The sequence below is a fragment of the Primulina eburnea genome, chromosome 12 (assembly GCF_022965805.1).
Source record: "Primulina eburnea isolate SZY01 chromosome 12, ASM2296580v1, whole genome shotgun sequence".
Taxonomy (NCBI): Eukaryota; Viridiplantae; Streptophyta; class Magnoliopsida; order Lamiales; family Gesneriaceae; genus Primulina; species Primulina eburnea.
Genome location: NC_133112.1, coordinates 31,340,865 through 31,362,214, shown reverse-complemented (window position 1 = coordinate 31,362,214; position 21,350 = coordinate 31,340,865). Strand labels below are relative to the sequence as shown.

General features: G+C 33.1%; 2 protein-coding genes across 3 annotated transcripts; both read right to left on the bottom strand.

The window, feature by feature from the left end:
* Positions 1 to 2,148: 2,148 nt before the first annotated feature.
* Positions 2,149 to 4,189, bottom strand: LOC140808332 (myb family transcription factor PHL8-like). The gene is made up of 6 exons (XM_073165427.1): positions 3,726 to 4,189; positions 3,509 to 3,585; positions 3,366 to 3,423; positions 3,195 to 3,270; positions 3,032 to 3,101; positions 2,149 to 2,890 (listed from the first exon to the last, which is right to left on the bottom strand). The coding sequence occupies exons 1-6, from the start codon at positions 3,856 to 3,858 to the stop codon at positions 2,333 to 2,335; spliced, it is 972 nt and encodes a 323-aa protein (XP_073021528.1). The 5' UTR covers positions 3,859 to 4,189; the 3' UTR covers positions 2,149 to 2,332.
* Positions 4,190 to 10,222: 6,033 nt separating this feature from the next.
* LOC140807790 (uncharacterized) lies at positions 10,223 to 11,449 on the bottom strand. Of its 2 annotated transcripts, none has more exons than XM_073164753.1 (3): positions 11,306 to 11,449; positions 11,153 to 11,211; positions 10,223 to 10,500 (listed from the first exon to the last, which is right to left on the bottom strand). In XM_073164753.1, the coding sequence occupies exons 1-3, from the start codon at positions 11,427 to 11,429 to the stop codon at positions 10,360 to 10,362; spliced, it is 324 nt and encodes a 107-aa protein (XP_073020854.1). In that variant the 5' UTR covers positions 11,430 to 11,449; the 3' UTR covers positions 10,223 to 10,359. The 2 variants fall into 2 exon arrangements, with proteins under 2 accessions (XP_073020854.1, XP_073020855.1); XM_073164754.1 differs by having other exon boundaries at positions 11,324 to 11,438.
* Positions 11,450 to 21,350: the final 9,901 nt, after the last annotated feature.

Sequence of the window (21,350 nt, the reverse complement as noted above, 5' to 3'; positions counted from 1 at the left end):
CCTTGGACTCCGCGGTTCCGATCTTCCCACCAATCCGGATATCCATGAATTTTGAAACAAGAATCGTTATCATGACCCGGTCGCTTACAAGCAGAACAATACAATTTGGATTTATCGAGACGGGTAAAACGAGCATTGGGTTGTGCAGTTTGGAGAGCAAACGCATGGATTTCCTCCTTGTTCGCTCTATCTCGAGCAATACCCCGAGACTTTTCTTCCTGTAGGCATGCTTGTTACACACGATCGAGATCAGGTAAAGGAGAAGTGGACAACAAATTAGAGCGTACCGTTGCATATAACTCATCGTTAATGCCAATGAGAAATTGATGGAGTTTCTCCTCCTCCCGATCCGCAGCGAATCGACCAGCAACATCACAGGCACAATTACCACATTCACACGCATGGAGGGGCTTGAGACGATCCAATTCATCATACAATCCCATCAAACGAGTATAATAATCATCAATAGACATATTCGAAATTTGCCTACAGTTGGTAATATCGGCCCTCAATTGTTGAAGACGAGGACCGTTGGCCACGCAAAAACGCTTCTCAAGATAATCCCAAAGGCGTTTTGCTTCATCATGAAAAGGAATGGAGGCGGCCAATTTCGGATCAAGAGTCCGCGTGATCCATGAGACAAGCATAGAATTGACAGTGTCCCAATCGAGTTGTTTCTTCTTCTCCGTCGGTTTGGTGATTGTCCCATCAACAAACACAAACTTTCGACGAGCTTTCAAAGATAGCTTAATTGCACGAGCCCAGACAATATAATTTTCAGTAGAGAGGATCACGTGGGTGATCATATTTCCAGGTTGATCTCCAGACCCAAGATAATAGGGAGAGTTGGGATCGATTTTGCCATCGTCTGCCATGATGATGAGAAGAATCAGAGAAAGAGGCTGATTATGATGGCTGAAGAAATCGAAAAGAAGGAAAAAATTGGTAAGAGCTTGCTAGGCTGCTAGGGCTCTGATACCATGATAGAATTGGTATTCCTTGCTCTTCTCAATCATGAATGGGGTTAATATACAAGGTACAAGCGTAAATTAAGGCTAGAGATATGTACAATAATCAAGCTAATTATAAACATAAACTATGCCTAGAATATTGCTAGAATAATAATCAAGCTAATTATAAACATAAACTAAGCCTAGAATATTGCTAGAATAATGTACAAGCATGATCTAGAAATAGAAGATTATTGGGATATTTTAATCTTAATAAAAACAAACCTCATAAACTGCTAATCCAGATAATGGAAAAATTGCTTTATCAGGAGCTTGGATTGCTCGCAGATCTTTTTACAGTAAATTTTGGTGCAATAAACTTGAAATTAAATAAGAGATTGGGGGAAAAAGTCAAAGCAAAATCTTCATTACCTCAAATACAATACAAAGGAGGTTTTCCAAACCCAGAAACTGATTTAAACACGATTGAATCTAACTAGTTCACACCTCATCAAACCAAGGACCTGATTGCTGGTAAAAGGAAAAGACGAATGTCGTGAAATTTGCGTGAGAGAACATAGAAAATAACCTTTATTCTTCCCAGGCCGTTGTGTACGAAGTCTTTGCTAATGATTTCTCCTTGAGTTTTGTCAGTTTTCTCCTAGAATGATTTGTATGCTAAAGTATTTCCGTTGAAGGAAAATAAAAGCAGACGAGGCAATTAAAGAATTCAAGTGGGAAAACTGCTACATGACGAGGCCAACGAACTATCTTTCGGGTGTGCACTGAATAAAGTCTCGGACTTAGACTTATTACAGTAACATGTAAACTATGTTATTAGGATACAAATATTTGCCGCTTTGGTTCCTCAAAATCACTTGAGAAGCATGGAGGAACAAAAAGAATTCGTGAATTGCCGAATAAGTAGTGATATATACGTTCGTAGATCCACGTGAGCACGACTAGATGTAAAGAATTACACTGCAAATTATTTTGCTTATGTCCTTTAATACGATAGAAAATAGTTAAATCAAGTTACTATAAGAGTATGATCCAAACATATTTTACAAATCGCGAAAGAGCGGTATAACTAGATAAAGGAGTATATGACATCAATAGTACCTTTGTAAACGATGCTAACAAGTTCAGAACTTTCTTAGTCTCCGATTTGGTCCACTTCCATACAGCAAAAACATGTTATATATAAAATTATTATACAGATAGATGGAGAATATACACAATTTTTTGTAAGTGTAGCGCCTTTTAACATATACTACTCCACAAAGTACAGTTTTATATATCCAAGAACATACATAAATACGCCGAGCATTATATTCTTCGGATCATATCTAACCAATTATTTTTTACAGCACAAACACTGATTATTCATTGAAGAGTTCACTCCCCTGGCAGTTCAAGTCTATGGCTTCTATGCCGGAATCAAAACTATTCAAAGATTTGCAATTCAAATCGATCAACAGATCATGCTCAGTTGTTTTGGTTCTGCTCCTTTTCTTGCTGCTGCATTCGTTTGACGATCCACTCTTATCCTTTGGATGCATTTCCATTAGCAAAAGCTCGACAGAATTTCTCTTCCCTTTATCAGTTTTTCCATTTTCGACCTTACAATGTGTTCCTTCCATCCTGTCTGAGCTCTCAGAAGATGTTACCGAGCTTTCGAGTGATGATCTATTATGTACTAATGGTTTTCGTGAAGCGTTTCTTGGATACAAGCCTTCGCTTTGTGTCAAGAATGAGATTGAGGAACTTTGACAACCGGAGTACTCCACCATTGAAACTAGTTCCGAAAGTTGAGCTTTCGCGTACTCCACTTCAATGGAACAAGAACTGTATCCTGTAAGCGCTTCTTGCGCCTTTTTTAGGACCGTTTGTAGGTACTTCCCTTGCGCTTCGATTCTTAGCTGCAAATGTCTTTGCACCTAAAATAGTTTTAGATATGATCAGTTTTTGCACGTGGGATGAAGCTTGGATAGGTTTATTAGTCGATATGATATATATATTGTCCTAACAACTTGCACGAATCGTCTTCCGATAAATTGTTAATTTGCAAACCTTTTTACCTCTATTTGTTCATGTAATTTCCTCTGCACCTCCATTTGCATTTGTAAAGTCTCGGATATCTGCATATTTCTGATTAAACACAACCCTTATTTAAAAATTCATTCTGTGCGTTTCCTATCAAAACATTGAAAAAACTTGAAGAATTTATTCAAAACTTATTACTCATTAGTCTGCTGACGTGCACCATCACAAATCATGCCTGTAATCAAATGATCATTTCTCCGAGTTTCACGATGATCTGAATTCAAAAAGAGATATAAATCATAATCCATTAATTTTCTAAAATAATTTCATGATACTAATTAGCATCACATATTAAGCAATGTTGCATACTTTCTTGTTTGATTTGGTGGCAATTCTGTAACAGCTGACTTCTTCCGAGCCTGTATTTCTGCAGCTCAATGCATTAACTCATTCAAGAACCGTTCTTGAAACAAATCGAGAAAGAATGCGGCATGAAAGGGCAATAACATTACCTGCAAATGGCTCTTGAGATGATACAAAGTGAGTCCATGAATTCCCATCGCCCTCATCAAAGATTTTGGTGTAGCCTCTGCATTTCAAAATATAATTATATCTCTGATATCAAAATATGTGGTATATATCAGTAACATACAGCGGCAAAGACGGTAAGTGGAAAATAGGGATATTAAACATTTCATCCTGAAAAATAGAAGAAGCTATATACTCAACTCTCTGCGCCACCAAGCTCGTCGACAGCATCGACGAACCGTTGATGTAATTCTTGAGTCCATTTCAATCTCGGCTTCGCATCACTTGATAGAACCAAGTTCATTTCTTTAGTTTGATCATTTTGAGGAGACATATCTGTTTCTTTGGAAAGAATAAGGTTTTGTGGAGTTTGATCATAGGTATAAGGATGTTTGTTTTTCTTGTTTTATAAGAGATTTTTAGCCTCACACCTTACAAGGAAACACGAGTGGGGCTATGCTTGGGGAAGAATATATTCTTCCCTGAGCCGTGGCCCTTCATTTCTCCCATTTTCCCATTTCATATCAAACTTTATTTTTTCTGTTTACAACTCTTTTTTTCTTTTTTTTTTTCATTTGACTTGAAAGGGTGGAGAGATTCTCTGATAGAGCAAAAAATAAAGAAAGCAACACACAACAAATTTGAGTCTCAAAAGGAGAGAAAAGAGGAAAAGTGTATGGTTTGTTTGTATCCAGATGTTTTCCCACCTATTGAGTACTGTTATATTTTCTGTGCGCGAGCGATATCGGAAATTTGGTAAAAATTTATTTTCGAAGAAATATAAACATTGTTCGTTGTCGTCGGATTTACCGGACGAATGAGTGTGAGCTAGGCAGTCCCTACCATGATGCATATTGGGTGCAACTTTTCTATAAAACATAAGAAGTTTTGATGGAAGAAATGATGATGATGCTTTTATTGATGTTTCTTTTTAAAGATTGAAAGGGATAACCAATTTAATTGTCTTTTACATTTTATAATTTTCCATTATTTATTTTCTTGAATTTTCTTTATTTACTGATTAAAGGGATTGGCCTATTGTTTTTGTTTCTTTAGGGATAAGGGAATCAAAGAATCTAGCATTGGATTTTAGGACAAGCAAGTATTTATGTTTATCTTTTAGAAAAGATAAGTGTTGATAATAATGTAGTACTATTATTGACATTATAATACACTGAGACCATCATTCTGCCAAACCTCTTCTGATATAAAAGTTTCTTGCTGGAAGTGTCCGCCCTTGTCATCCAAACAAAATGGAAACTGTAAAAGTTGATAAACTCAGGTAAAAAAATCTATAAATGAAGAGAAAGTTGCATTTTTATTTTCAATTTTTTACGATTTTGATATTTTACAACGTAAAATTTCAATTTTATTCAACTATCTTTCTTTCTTTTCTTTTCTTTTTTTGCAATTTCAGTCATTTTTTTACATGCACCGACATGATGATGACATGGTTCGATATGGTGCTGACGTGTGAAATACCATATCAGCATTCTGATGAAAATGGACTTAATTGCAAACTAAAATTTTATAAGAAAAAAAATATAACAAAATTTGCAATATTCTCTAAATTTTATAAGCAACCTTTTTTAAAATAAGTATGTTTTAATACAAAATATGTCGCGTATTCAACTCGCTAAATTTTCAACCTCGTCTCTGATGTAACCTTTAATAGAGAACTTTATATCAATCGTGTCCACCTCTGTGTCCACAATGATATGACATTCATCTATTAGATATATAATTTTGATATGCTTTATCACATCTAACAAACGAGTGTCATCTCATTAATGGGTACAAAATGAATACGATTAGTGTACAATATAACAAATATATATATATATATATATATATATATATATATATATATATATATATATATATATAGACACACACATATATGGTAAATTGTCACCTCAACTTTTACGTTTTACCACTCAAATGATGAATTTATGTGAATAAAAACTAGTGCATACATCATGAAAGTCATGCAAAAAATACCCATCTTTTTCGCTTTGCTTAAAGTCCAAGAATTGCATGGATTCTTGAATATATATTTTTATTTTATACATTCAAATTGATAAAATGAGATTCGAGGCATTGACCAAGTATTCTGATCGAATAAAATATTAACTCACCTTGTTTTCTTTTTTATATGAATTATGAACGAGATTCAGTTTAATTTAGCTTAATTTCTTTAAGTACTCACTCAAATAAAATGCATATACATTATACATTTTAAATATTATTTGATTAGTTCTCGATTATATATAATCTCCAAAAACAGAAAAAAAAAATGACCAAAAGAGGCATGATTGCATAGCTCCCCTTTTCTCCCACAAACACAAAGGAATCCATGGAAAAAGTGAACAAATTGTAGTAACAAATGGCAAAATGGGAAAGCAAAAAGATTTTGCAATTACTTTTAAACCCTCCATGAATTTATACGTAATAAGAGTACACCCTAGCTTCTCCCAACTTGATATTTGTTTTGTTGATAAATAAAACATCGACATAATTTCATCAAAAATTTAGTTAAAGACATGATTTAGGTGTTGTTTGATTGTCATTAAATGATTTCCACTTAATTCACGTTGTCTTGTTAGAGGTGTACTTGTAGACCGAATTTAGAGACTACGTTAATAAATTTGGTACCTAACTTAGATATTGGTGCTCTTAAATCGGTCTCTAACAATTAATGGCCTAATTTTTCAATACTAGAAAAATCGGTCGCTAATCATTCTCTAGTATAAGACATTTTTGGTGGTTTATATGAGCTAAAAAATGTTAATATTTATAGACAACTAAATCTATGCTCCACCACTATATTTCAATAGGAGGTGTATGAATGAATAAATCGGATAATAGAACGATTATTTTACATAAGTTAACCCATATAAGCAATGTAAAAATTTGTGTGAGACGGTCTTACGGGTCATATTTTATGAGACATATCTCTTATTTAGGTCATCCATGAAAAGTAATACTTTTTATGCTAAGAGTTTTACTTTTTATTGTGAGTATCAGTAGGGTTGACTCGTCTCACAGATAAAGATTCGTGAGACCGTCTCACAAGAGACCTAATCAGTAAGTAAACCCAACAAAATTAAAGTAGAATGGGAAAAAAAAAACAAAAACAAAAACAAAAAGAGTCACAATGGCAAACAAACGAATCAAGAAAGGAGAAAATAAAAAATAAAAATGAGAAAACAAAAGAAGGTCACAATGGCAAACAAACAAATCCTAAAAGCCATTAAGATCATATAATTTTTGCCCAGATTTCTCGGGTTTCGGGCAAAGAAGTTCGATCGTTTGGAATCAAAATCCAATGATTGATCTCCAAAACATTGCCATCTCAGTGCCATACATTTACTTTCCCTACCACAAATTTGATAACAAATCTCCATAGCCAAGAATTTAAATTTCCTACAGTAGCTAAACTAACTAGAAATGATGAATCATCTTGTTCTATACCTCTATCTTCTCGACTAGCCAATGCAAAAAAAAAAAAAAAAAACACAATCAAGCGACGATTGTTTTTTTATACATACATAAAATTTAATACGTATATTCGATTTTCTTGATCGGGCAAGACAATGTTTGCTTCTAGTTCAAAAAAGGAATATAATTATTAGTGAAATGCATGATATATGTGGCCCAAAAGTTTGAAAAATATGAAGAAAAAGAGGAGTAAATGAAGTTGCTTTCCCTTTAACCAGCTGGTGTACTTGAAGCTCCTTTCTTGCTTTAATATATTCCATAACAAATAAAGGAGATTCTAGGATGATGCAGAACAGAACAGAACCACCAATCCCTCAGAATTTTAAGGTAGAAAATTATTTAGTTTTCAATTCAAAGGTCACTTTCCATATTACTAAATTCGAAAATTCATTTTTTTGCAAATAAAATAAAATTATTTAATTGAAATAAATTAATGAAAATGTATAAATTTTATCAAATTTTCGAGGTAGCTAGGGGACCCCATAATATGGGTTGGAGTGAGATCTCACAAATCCAAAAGCAATAAAAGGGGAGGAGAAGAATATGGCCTCAGGAATCAAGAAAATTTGAACAAAAGGAACTTGTCAACATCCCACCGAAGAATAATTGTTACTATTTATTTTATAAGAATTTTTTTTTAAAAAAATAATGCATGATTTTACTCAATTGCCATATTTATGCAAGCATTGCGTCACCTGTGGTCTCTTCTCCTAGCAGGCACTTATTGGCATTTTCCAATACCATCTCCAACAATAAAATATATTTCGATATAAATTTTACACTGAAATAGTGAGATTTTTACACCAAATAAAACATCCATCTTCGACCCATTTATTTCAAATCTTACACAAAAAAATAATCTCGAAATATTCCTTAATTATTAATAATTAACATAAATAAATAAATATTTGAAAATCAATAATTAAACACTTACTTATAAATGAATAAATGATTATAATTAATTTTTATGTTAAATATATAATTATTAAATTAATAAAACAAAAATTAAATTATTATTTATACATTATTAATAATTATTAAAAACAAATAATTTTATTAAAAAATGAAAAATATTGCACCAAATTTGGCGTAGATATTTTCCCTGGTGCAAGAGAGGGTGAGATAGCGCCCCCATTGGAGCAATCAACTTTGCACCAAAATGACTTTTTATGTGTTTTGTTGCAAGGTTGGAGATGTCCTAAGTATGAATATGAATGAATTTCTTCGGATGGTGATGAAATTGAATGTCAATACACTTCATCCACCCGTTCCGATTATATATCTTTATTACTAAGTGTTAAAAAAAATAACTATTGTTTGAATGAATTAAATAATGATAAAATAAATAGGAAGTTTGTTTGTAAAATTTGCATTTCTAACGATTTTTTATTAGTTTGTGTGAAAAAACAAATAAATCTATTTATTTAGAGTTGAGTTTCTTGAAAATGATTGTTAACCTATTTATGATCCTTGTTTTCAAACAGTGTATGGTATTTAACTGCATTAATTTTTGGTTAATGCGTGATTTTACTCAATTGTCATATTGATAAATTGTTACATTAACTATTGTAAATGGTTTATTTGGTACATGAATTATTTACAAATTGAGAAATTGAAACATGATAAAGCTAAAAAAATCAATTTTATCATTAATGTAAATTGCTTTTAAGTTTAATTATCATTAATAAATTCAATCAGGTACACACTTTTATTTTCAATATTATTTAATTTATTATTTTTAAAATATATATATATTTAAAAATTATATTATGATAAATAATTATCAACTAAATTATAAAACTAATTTTTTTTTCATATTGATAAAAATATAATAATTAAATATATCTCAGAACTGGAGATATTGTATCCGGATGACCAAAACAAAAATAGTCATCAATTTTTTTTTGGTGTAAGATTTGGTATTTATAAATTGGAATTCGAGAAAGTGTTCGAAAGTTAAAGATCGTCAATAAGTTAGACTTTTCATGCATTGTCGTATCGGTGATTCGCCCATCACGCGCCATCGAATAGCCACGGAACTTATCAGAAATATCTAAATCAAATGTGGAAACTTTCGATCATTAGAGTTACATAAATCAGGAATGAATGAAATTTTTTATGGGTTAACGTATTGTGCATCGACTGCCAAGCGCCGTCATTTTTTTCCAAAATATTTATATTTTCTAAACTCTAACTTTCATGTCCCAAATTCCAACATATACATATATTAGATTTTGAAAAACTAAAATATGATTATTTTTTGTTTGGTCATCCGAAAATACTATATCCAGACTCAGGACCATTTCTAACGATCTTTTTTGTGAATTCAGACCCTGATTAAGTCCGATGTCTGAATTCGAGCTAGTCTCTTCTAACAGAATTGAACCCTATATGAATATCAAATGCTAATGACTAAAAATAAAATTTGTCGATATAAATGATCAAAATTATAAATATAATATATATATATATATATATATATATATATATATATATATATATGACTAAATTATTAACAAACGTGTTAATAATTTTAAGGTTAATTAAGAGCAACAGAATACGAAACTTAATTACGAGCAAAGGAAATCTCACACCTATCCCTTTTTTTATATATATAAATACGGTGTCAAAAATAAATAATTCAGGCCAGAACCGGGCCCATTGTTTCATTTCCAGCTCCGCCGGTTTAATATCTTCCATTGTCCGGTTCGTGTAAGTTGAAATCATGCTAAGCATCTGGCTCTTGTGATCTACAGGCCATATTGATTTCATCCTATATATAGGGACACTATCCGCATAATAGAATGAAGGACCCAAATTTAGCCACACATACACGGGGTCTATTAATTTTTTTAAAATCACATATGTGTGTGAATCTTGTCCATTCAAACCATGTGGGGGCAATGCCACCCATTCAAATCAATTTTCATACCACCTACAAAATTCTTAGCCCGATTTTTGTTCCATTCGGTACATCTAAACATTTGTAATTTTAAATATTATATAACTAAATCCATTCTATAATTTTTCATTAAAAAAAAAACTCAAAAACACTTGTTCCTCTAGTTTTTCAGATTTTAGATTTAATCCATTATTTTGTTATATTAATTTACAAATTTAATCTTTTTTTCAACGTAACACAGACATTACGTCAATATACTTTCATGAAAAAAAAAAAAAAACTAAAATTTCAAAAACAAAAAGATAGATAGACGACTAAAACTCAATTTAGTACTATTATAATGAAAAAAATCGCGAGTAGTAAATACAGATAATTGGAAGAAAAAAAAAACGCGATTTTTTCTTAAGCGGAAGAAGTTAAAAAGGCTTCTTCTTAATCAAGTGGTGGATGCGGCGTGTGACGATCATTTGCTCCAGATCCCGGATAGTCTCTGTTCATCTCAAGATCCATCCTACCAACAATCAATACATTATTTCCTACACTTTCCCCAACATTAATTTCTGCTTTATCCACCTGTTTCCATCAATCAAAACAAAAGCTTAACAGTAAAATATTTTTAGAAAAAGAACTCATCATGTACGTGCACTCGCACCACACAATTATTTATTAAGGAGGAGCAGATTAGTTCTTCCTTAAATCTTGCCCATTTTCTGTCCTAAATCTCCTGATATCCAATGTGAAACAAACATTTAGGTTTCACTTTATCGATCGATCGATTTCAAATGTATTTTTTTTGTTTTAAAGAATTAAGATCATGAACTTCCAATCAATCATTTTGTATATTTAATTTATATAATGTTTTATGTTAATGTAGATGAATTTCAAATTCATTCAATAATAAAATCATTTGAATTCATTATACTTTCTATAAATAATTAAAGTACGAATTTAAGATTTCATTTATTGTTTCATTATTAACAATAAAATTATAATCGAAATACTTGAATTTCAAATCATCTCCCCGAGTGAATCATTAAGAAAAAAAACCTAGTAGTCATCTACTTCTGGTTGGGATGACATAAACATCTTCCACGGAGGAGATATGTTTGGATTCTAACCCCGCCCCCGACCGATCGTACTAAAAAAAAAAAAAAACTCCTTAGTGAAGACATGCTCTAAGCAAGAAATTCTATGTTTGGTTAGCTATTTTCAAGTGGTGATGTACCTTTAATGCATCATTTGGTGAGGGGGGAACTTCAATCTCATGCAATATTAGCATAGCACCTGCAATTATTTACCAAAACAAAAAGAAAGATATGGTTAAAATTTACAAATTACAAAAACTCTTGATTAATTAAAGTAATTAACTAAATACTACTTGAATTTGGAAGATTACTGAAAGAAGCAAGGAAGGAGAAAGAAAGTAGTAAGGTCACAAATATTGCACGAAGGGCCATTTTAATTTCTACAACATTTATTGAAGTTAAATTGTAATCTGACATTTCATCTAAATCCCAACTGCTGTATTTATACAAGAATGTTTCGGATAGAATAATAATATATACACCATATGTGTTGGTTGTTGTTCAAGCACACACACATTATTATTCTTAATTTGAAGGAAAAAAAGTTGTAAAAGAATCATGTTTTGGAGACATACCTAACATGCTGTTTTTAATCCTTTTTTTTTTATTTGTTAAGATAATTATATTGGTAGTGAAGTTCCAGATCAGGTGTTTATTGTACTTGTTTAATTGTAATATTCCCACAAAAATCACCTTTTTCTTTGTGAATTTTTTTATGCTTTAACCAATTATGTGTTCGAGAAGACATGGTTTAATTGTATTAAAATATTTGAATGTTTGAGAATCAAATAGTTGATAGTTGCTCATATTGATGTGAGGTCGGATATTGATGTCGTTTTCGATCGATATATAAAACATCGACACTCCATTGAAAAAGAACTAAAATTGTATTGAAAAGTGTAAACTAGTGGATTCAGACTTCAAATTGACCGAAAATATGAATAAAGGTGTGTGTAGTTACGTTTATATGAAATCGAGGTTGTTCTGATTCATGTTGGATCAGCGTCCGACTCATTATACGCCAACGATATACGGTATACTTTTCAATATGGTACGGTATGGTATATCATACTAGGTATTTAGGATAGTTGGAAAGAAGCACGAGTGACGCGAATAAATTTAGTAGTACTTACCACATATCATATTAGGGCAGGGAAGATGCAGTGAAAGCTTTTGATGCATCTATGAAGAAGCATTGTACAGCTAGTTTCATTTGGTTGCAGTTACAAGAATTTTTCGAATTCAACTTCCGGTTCAAGTTCAAATCTAGACAATCACATAACTGGATTCCGTCAATTTTAACTCAAAACATAACTGTAGGTCCAAATCCGGAAACATCGCGAAAAATGGAAGACAAAATCGAGGCAATTGAAAAATGAGGGACGAAATTGGGAACATGGCATAAAATAAGGGAACCAGTTGTGAATTATACTACATACATATAATTAAAATATCAAATATAATTTTATATTTGATATTTTAATTATATGTATGTATTATAATATATATATATATATATATATATATATATATATATATATATTAAATATATTAAAAATAACTCAAATAAGTTCTAATACTAGTAAAATAATATTTTTAGCAAAGTTCAAAATTCAAAAATCACACACATATAACCAAAAATAAAATTTTAAATTTAAAAAAAATAAAAAAATTGAACTGATCCAACCAATTTTTAACATGTAAACCGATTCAAGAGCGGTCAGACCCATTCTCGACCGTTTTTGATTGGTAAATGGTTATTGTGTGGTTAGGGGTGAGCATTCGGTTAATTCGGTTACCGACCGAACCGAATTAGCCATAACCGAACCGAACCGAAATATTTATCCATAACCGAACCGACCGAATTAATTTTCATAACCGATGAAAATCGAACCGAATTAAAATCGGTTAATTCGGTCGGTAACCGAATTAACCGATTAGTTTTAAAAAAAATTGTGATTTAACTTTAATTATATATTTAACTTTTTTTTTAACATTATAGTTTACACAAATGCATAAAAACATAAAATCACACCCATCACAAATGTATAAGTTTTATTTGAACACAATTATTACATATTATATCGATTTTAAAATTATAAATTAAAAAATTTGTAAAAATTGATAAATAAAATTTTTTACTAAATAATAATATTTATTATATCGGTTAATTCGGTTAACCGATTTAAAAATTTTGAAAACTGTAACCGAACCGAATTAACCGATATAACCGATTTTTTTTTAATTTGAAAACCGAATTTCCGAAATAACCGAACCGAATTTCCGAATTGGCTCGGTTCGGTCGGTTAATTCGGTTTAACCGAAATCTTGCTCACCCCTAGGTGTGGTCCAGGCCGGACCCGTAACTGGTTAGGGTCAACCGGCCCGGTCCGGTCCGGTCGAATTTTTTAAAAACATTGGATTGAATGATTTTTTCTAGTCTTTATTTATTTATTTGTTGTAACTACATGCTTTATCTTTTGAGGGATATTAGATTTAGTTATTTCATACATTCAAAACTCTTGCTTTGTTATCTATTAGGTATATGATATATTAGAATGATTTTTTTCCTATTAAAGTCATTGGTACCTAATTGTCAAACATCTTTTCGATTATATTTTATTAAAAAAATCAATATTTTCTCTCAAATTCTGGTGTATTTATGGTATTTGCATTGTAAGATGTTTGGTGTATTTTTTTTCATACCATAAGTTTTTTTCTTGTTAGGTTTGCTTTAACTTTAAAGTTTTTACAAGAAATTATTCCCTATAAAAATAATCAACTGACAGAAGATTAATCAAGTGCTCCCCCATGGATTCCAACATTCATATGATCATATGTTTCAGTGTAGAATCCAGAGCTTTAATAAAAGATTTGTTCACTATATTTTGAATATAAAACAATGCCAAGATTTTGAAAACAAAAGATATCAATTTCCACACAAAGGTTTGGTCTAGGCCTCCTTTCCGACATGTCTATAAATATTAGTATGAATGTCCTAAATGTCTGCCATTCGACCGTCACTGACATGACACTTGGAAATGCTGATGTGACATTGAAATTAATGATGCGTTCGGTATCACATCAGCACTTGGGGGAAATAAGACTATAAACAAACCAAATATGGAGTTACATGACTGAAACACAATTTTGACAAATTAAAATAAACACATTTTTTCTCCTATAAAAAAACCAAAAAATAAAAGATGACAATTTGCATAAATAAATTGACTATTTTTCCTTATGTTAACAACAAATAAATCATAGAAAATAATTAGTTAGATCCAAAAATTTATACATGCGAATAATCTTATGTTTAGATACTGATTTAAATAATGATACTGACAAATATTAGATATTTTGATATAATATGAAAATTTAATTTTACCTATCATTTGATGCTGCGGCAGCAACACCTTTCGTTGTCTTCATTTTTGTTTTCTCCACGTAATTATTGGTTTAAATTAAGCATGAAATCTGTCTTCAAAATCTAAAAAAATTAATGCACACTTGAAATTTTTCCCATTTTATATTTTTTTAAATGATAGATTTAATTTTTTTTCCTTTTGATTTTTATATTTAATGTTAAAGATTTAATTTTCTGGATATTTAACTGATTTCAGCCCAACTGAGGTTAGGGATAATCAGTCTTTTTAAAACACTCTAGCTTCAATTACACCCAGTGGGGTGAGAGTTTTTTTTTAATCAAAATATTATACTTCTATTTTTATCTTATAAAAATATAATTGTTTTGAAATATTTATCAACTTATTATAAAAAAATTGAAAAAAAAACTGAACTTCCCCTAACCGGCCTTTGCAAGAGGCAAGGGAACTGGTGTTTAACTATTCCCCTCCCGGGCGGGGGAGTTAAATTATTTAAAAAATTAAAACTCCTACTCTCTCGCCCCTGGTAAAGTCAAGAGAGTGGAATTGTTCACTGAAATGCATCTTGTGAGAATAAATTTGTAAAGCAAATTATCAAAGACAAAAATGGTTATGAAATTTCATATGCCAAGGCATGACACATTTTGAGATGTGATGTTGACAATGTGTATGTCACATGGGAGATCTCTGTTCACATTTTTCCAACATGTACAATCATGTTACAATCGTTGAGTTGAAGCATTTTCTAACATGCAACCCATCATTAAAAGTTTTAAACTAAGTTTTCTGGGCCTTCCGACCATGTGTAGATGGGTTCCGATATTACCGTAAAATTATTTGCATTGTCATGCTAACAATCAGGTACTACCCTTGGCATTTGCGCTTGTGGATGAGAAGAATTATGATTCGTGGAAATGGTTTTTGGATATTTTGTGTGTATTTTTTATTCACGGGCTACCGATTGTTTGTCTTATCTCTGACAGATATTGAACCATCATTAGTGTTATCGATGAAATACCTCATTCTAATCCTCCACGTAGTGCACATTGTTTTTATCTTAGACATGTTTGCTCTAATTTTAACTCGAAATTCAAAAACGTTCATCTGAAAGAACTTTGTTGGCAAGCAGGATCATAACATCATATTAGAAATTTTGACGAAATAATGAACGAAATTAAGAACAAGCAATCAAGGACATATACATATATGTCTGAAATTGATAGATAGAAGTGTGGTCTTGCCCATGATTGTGGTTGGCTATTTGGTATCATGAAAGAAAATATGTCTGAGTGTCTTAACGATGTTCTCAAGGGTGCTCGTCGGCTTCCGATTACAACAATAGTTAAGATGACTTTCCGACGATGCACATAATATTTTATTGACCGTGTCACAAGATGTAAACATATGATCCAGAACAACCAACATTGGCTTGACAATGTGTTTCGTAAATATGGTAAATGGTATGTCAGATCCAACGAACAGAGTGGCTGGATCGAGATCAGAGCAAAGCAGGCAATCGCGAAAACAAGGGGACGTCCAGGGTGATGTAAACATTTCCAAGTTTCCACATTAACAAAGCATGAATGCTCTTGTGGAAATGGACAATCTTCAGAATTCTTTGTTTGATGCAATTTGTATGGCAAAGAACTTTTGGCTAGATCCTTCTATGTTAGTGAAGTCATGGTTCCATATGAGCGAATACATAAACACATATGAAGGAAGATTACATGCTATTCATGATGAACACTATCGAGATACACCATCATTCGAGCTACACCACAATCCAGTCCAATGTCAAAGACAAAGAGTAGGAAGAAAGAGAATGAGATGGACTAACCCACCATTCAAGAGAGGCAACGCCTTCAACGAGAAAATGCATCAATACATTAGCATTTTATGTTTCTCTTCATGTCAATTGTATGGTAATGTGCATTATTTAATATAGTTTTTTAATATCTTTTTGTTGAGTTATTGATTCCAAAATATTTTTTAGATCATTTTGGATCAGGGAACGAAGGCAAGGAAAGAAGACTGAAAAAGACAAGAAATAGATTGGTATATTAGTAAGAAATATTTCTATTATTGATATCATTATTTTTTTACAAAGTAAAATTTATCATTATTTTGTATATTTTGCAGGACTTTGCCACAATTCAGCATCACTCAGTCATAATGTTAATTTTATTTTCTAGATGCACGATATAATTCAACTTGAAACTATATTTTAAACTATTGTATTTTGTGTTCCTTGTTTTTCTTTGTATTTTTTGTTTAGTGTTCGTATCATGATGAGCAACTTTTTTTCTTTCTATTATTTCTTTTGTATTATATCTATTAATGGAACGTTTTGATATTTGATTATATTATTGTATAGTTTTGTAAACATACAAGTAAAACAATCACTTTAATATTGACAACATAAAACTAAAATAAAAAAATTGTAAAACAAAATTTAATATTTAAAGCATGCAACTGATACAAATAAAATGCAGAACAATCAAATGAAACTATATAAAACTAGCACACAAAAGAAATAAAATTTAGACAACTAAATTTTAATTACAAACATCGTCCAGTTCCACATTTAGGCGGGAATTTTACTCGTTTTCCTTTATGCCTCATTATACAACAATCACTCGGAACTTTATCATTCACAATTTCTTCGTTCATATTTTTTCTCCCGTATATTCATCGTTCATATTTTCTTATTCCTCTTATGCATCTTCTTCATTCACATTTTTTTCGTCTAAATTTTCATCATTCACATTGCCTTTAAGTTGGTTGTTTGAGGTTCTTATACTCCATATCTCCAAATATCTTAGGAATTTAATAGTTGATATGTTATAATTTGAGTTCTTCCTATCCACGTTCCATTAATATCCACCTATATATAAGCATATCTCTAAAAGAAGGAATATACGGCTCATTCGGAGTTTGGAAACCATGATCCTCGTCCATGAAAACTAGTTGTGATGACACATGGTAATATGTAGTGTGAGAAGTTTCAGCCTCGTTAGCAAACTCCCAGTGTGGCTGAGGTGACTCTTCAAAATGCAAGTGAGGTGGTTCTTAATTACGATGAGGATGAGGCATGTGTTGAAATCGACGCGGCTCGGATGTTCTATCAAGCACTACACAGAGCCTCTCGCCAATTTGTATAGTTTATGTAATAGCAGACTCCAATGCCTTATGTTATCCAAAATATATGGAATGGTACAGAGAAGAAAGCAATGTGCAAAACAAACGACGCAGTGCGATAAAAAAAACAGTAGGACAGTGCGAAAAGTAAAGCAAATCGAGGTCTGTATGAAATACAGTGTCTTTAAAACAGATTCGTCCCCTCCGGTGCGTGCTGCGAGGATGAACGTGGACGTCTGTTTCCCAGGATACAACGGAAAACCAGTAGTACCGTAGCACAAGGCACCACAACGGCGAACTGAAAAAGTACCTGAACTTTATCACGAGAGTTAAACAACAGCAGGGGAACAGCAACCGGTGAAGCAGCAGCAGCCGAGACAGTTGGAAGCAAAGCTACGAAAATCAGAAATCAGGGGAGTGTGTTGGATGATCTGAATGACTTGAGGCTGCACCTATATATGAGCACTCATATGGACAGTTACGGCTGGCCATTCGAAAGGCCAAAGGTCAGCAGCTGGAACACCAAAAGTCAGCAGCTGGAGCACCAAAGGTTTTCAGTTACAACACCAAGGGTCAGCTGAATCAGTTACAACACCAAGGGTCAGCTGAAATACCAAAGGTCTTGGTCCATAATTCCAATTTTCGAAAAATAAAAATAGCAAAAGCCAGGTGAACCTCGGTGGGAAATTTTGCCTTGATCGGTCCGACATTCGACGCGCCCAGGTCGCGCACGTACGCTTGCACACAAGTCAAGCCTTTTTCCACTGCAAATCGGGCCCATGATTTGCACCCCCTGCGCCTGTGCGCGCGAGAGAGAGCCTCTTGACCAATCATTGTTACACCTCCACAAAGTGCAACTCAATATAAGTTCACCAATGCTATGTTCATTTTCCAATGTGGGACATTTCTCACTTGCCATCTATTAGACCTTGCTTGCTTATCTAATTTCCCATTCAAAGATCAAGCCCAAAGCCCAATAACCTCTAAGTCCAACAATCCCCCACATGAATGGAAATTGAAAGATAATCGATGATTTTTCGTGATAAAGTTCAACAGTTGAATCTTGCATAAGATAGGTAGGTATTACCCTTTGAACCTTCCCTTGTGAAAGCATAACAATTCACTGGTTGACAGTAGACATGATGTCTTTGAACTGTACAGCCGTTTGTGTGAGTTAATATATACTTCACACAAGACTCTTCCTAATTCTATTCAGTTCTCATGATTGTGTTCGTTTTGGCCATGAACACACGCCTGGTTCTGCAAGAGGGTCTAGAATTGAGCCTTGCAATTCCTTTGAAGCGGCCCCACTTCTCTCTCACATAGGTGATTCTGTAGTGCCCAAATATAGTACACGTATAACCCATGCATTCATTTAATTATTAAATCATTTAAATTAATTTTAAATGAGTTTTGGCGATGCATGATTTATTTAAATGCACTATTTTAAATTATTTATGTTTATGGGATGCACGTTAAAATATTTTATCGAGTTTCATGTTTCAGACGATCATTCGAGGCGGGATTGAGGAAAAGACCCGGTGACGATTTTTGGCAATTGATAATGTGGTATTTTATTTTAAGTTGAGTTTGGGGGTGATTTTAAATAGTTTATTGAGTTTTAGCATTTTTAAGTCTGATTTAATTATTAGGTGATTTTATGAGTTTTAAACTTTTAAAAGTTTAGCAAGTGTGCACTTTAATTTTATTAGGAGATTTTATTTAAAGATGAGTAGAGTTAGTATTTTAACTAATTTATTATTGGAGTTAACCTTTTTAATTAGTATTGGATTAGCATGTCAATTATGTTATTTAGGAATTTTAGAGTTTTAAAACTCTTAAAGTGTAGTGGGTGTGCAATTATTTTAAATGTTGGGATTTTATTTAAGTGGGAAAAGAGTTAGTATTTTACTTAGTAGTTAATTATTTTATTAAACTAAGATTTACTCTCCCTAATTATTAAAACACACGCCACACACACACTACACACTTTTACACACACCTGTAATGCCTAAACACACACACACAAGTTCATTCTAGACTTTTATTATTTTCAAAGAGCAAAACCTAGGGTTCTTCTCCCCTTAGCAGCCGCCCCCTCCTCTAGCGATTTCCAGCAGGTTTTGTCGAGTTTTATTCAAAGATTTTAGCGCCACAATCGCCCCGGATCAACCTCGCTTCTATCTCCGCTTCGGTGACGCCGCTTCGGTAACGTTTATTATCAAAAAGGCACGTATAATCTGTTCTTGCTGTGTCGATCAAGTCATATATTGTATTGCATTGTTTTTATGCGTAAAAGTTATGTATGATGTTAGTAGTTGAGCGAATCATGAATCGGATCAATTTCGAAGGAAAATTTTTAGATCAAAAACTCGTTTTTACTGTTCATGTCAAAACCGCGATTTTTCTGTTCAGATTTTGGGAAAACTTTCAACGGCAAAAACGTAGAACTTTTCGATACCTTCGATTTGATATAATTCGAAATTTTTGGACGAAAAATGAGTGAGTTATGATATTTTCCGTGCGACTGCGCAAACTGAAATTTTCAGAAAATTATGTTATTGATACGTTCTTGAAGTTTTAAGTTGCAGGCTTCGTTGGAAATCGACGGGCGATTGTTGCTGCGTACGGGTATGTTAGTAATGATGTTAAGAGTGTTTTTTTTTGAGGTTACGTTTCATGTCGATAGGCACTCGAGCTAACTAGAAGTCGTAGGAAACAGTTTGATGTCAATTGCCACATTTTGGGTCGTGTGTGTCGTAGAGCGAACACTGTTGTTTTGAAACGTTTGTACAATTTGGGTTTTATGTTGTGGTATGCTAGGATGAGTCTCGAGGTGTCGGTGCATGGTCCGTATAACCGAGTCTAGAAGGATGAATATTAGGTGTTCAGAATTTTCGTAAGTTCGCGATTACAGTGGGTGCACGGACCTGTACACGGACCCTGACACGGGGTCCGTGCCTTTGTTGTCTTCTCGGAGTCTTTTTCCAGTATCTACACGGACCCCTACACGGATGAGGGCACGGGGTCCGTGCCTTTGCTTCCTTTCAATGTCTTCTTCCAGAGTCTACACGGACCCCCATCCGGACCCGAGCACGGGGTCCGTGCCCCTTCCGTTTCCCGACACACTCTAGGCAGTATGTACACGGACCCTCTCCCGGACCCAAACACGGGGTCCGTGTACCCTTGTTTTGGGAAATATTTGTAAGTTCATTTTAAGTTTGATGTTATGGGTTAGTGCAAGGATTATTAAGGGCGTGTCGTGGCAAATCGTAGAAGGTCCTAAGGTATGATTGAGCTTGAGAGTAAGCATGTGTTTTCTATGTCTAAGCAATGCAAGTTAAGTATGAAATTCACTTTAGTAAGTTGCAGCAACGGCCCCAGTCAAAGTCCAACGAATCCCTCAACGCCAAGTAAGTATGTTGACGTGCAAGGAAATATGTTTAAGTTTTCGAGGTATGCTAAATGTCTTGTGACCAAATTATGTTAGGATTGGAAAGCGTTAAACTATGAACAGGGACCAATCCGCCCGTTAAATTATGAACGGGTTAGATCGTGGTTGTGAAGCGTTAAATTATGAACGTGGATCAACTGGCCTGTTAAATTATGAACAGGGATCTTATGTATGCGGCAGTGGATACGTCCCTGTCAGCCCAGTACTGTGGTATAGTCTGATCAGGCTCTTTTACGTTATGGGTCACTTGCTTTGAAACATCCTCTACGCAAAATGATGAAGTTATGTATGTTTACGTATGCAGTATGTTTATGAAAGTTTAAGTTATGGCACGTCGAAGTATGTATGTACGTATGTTCG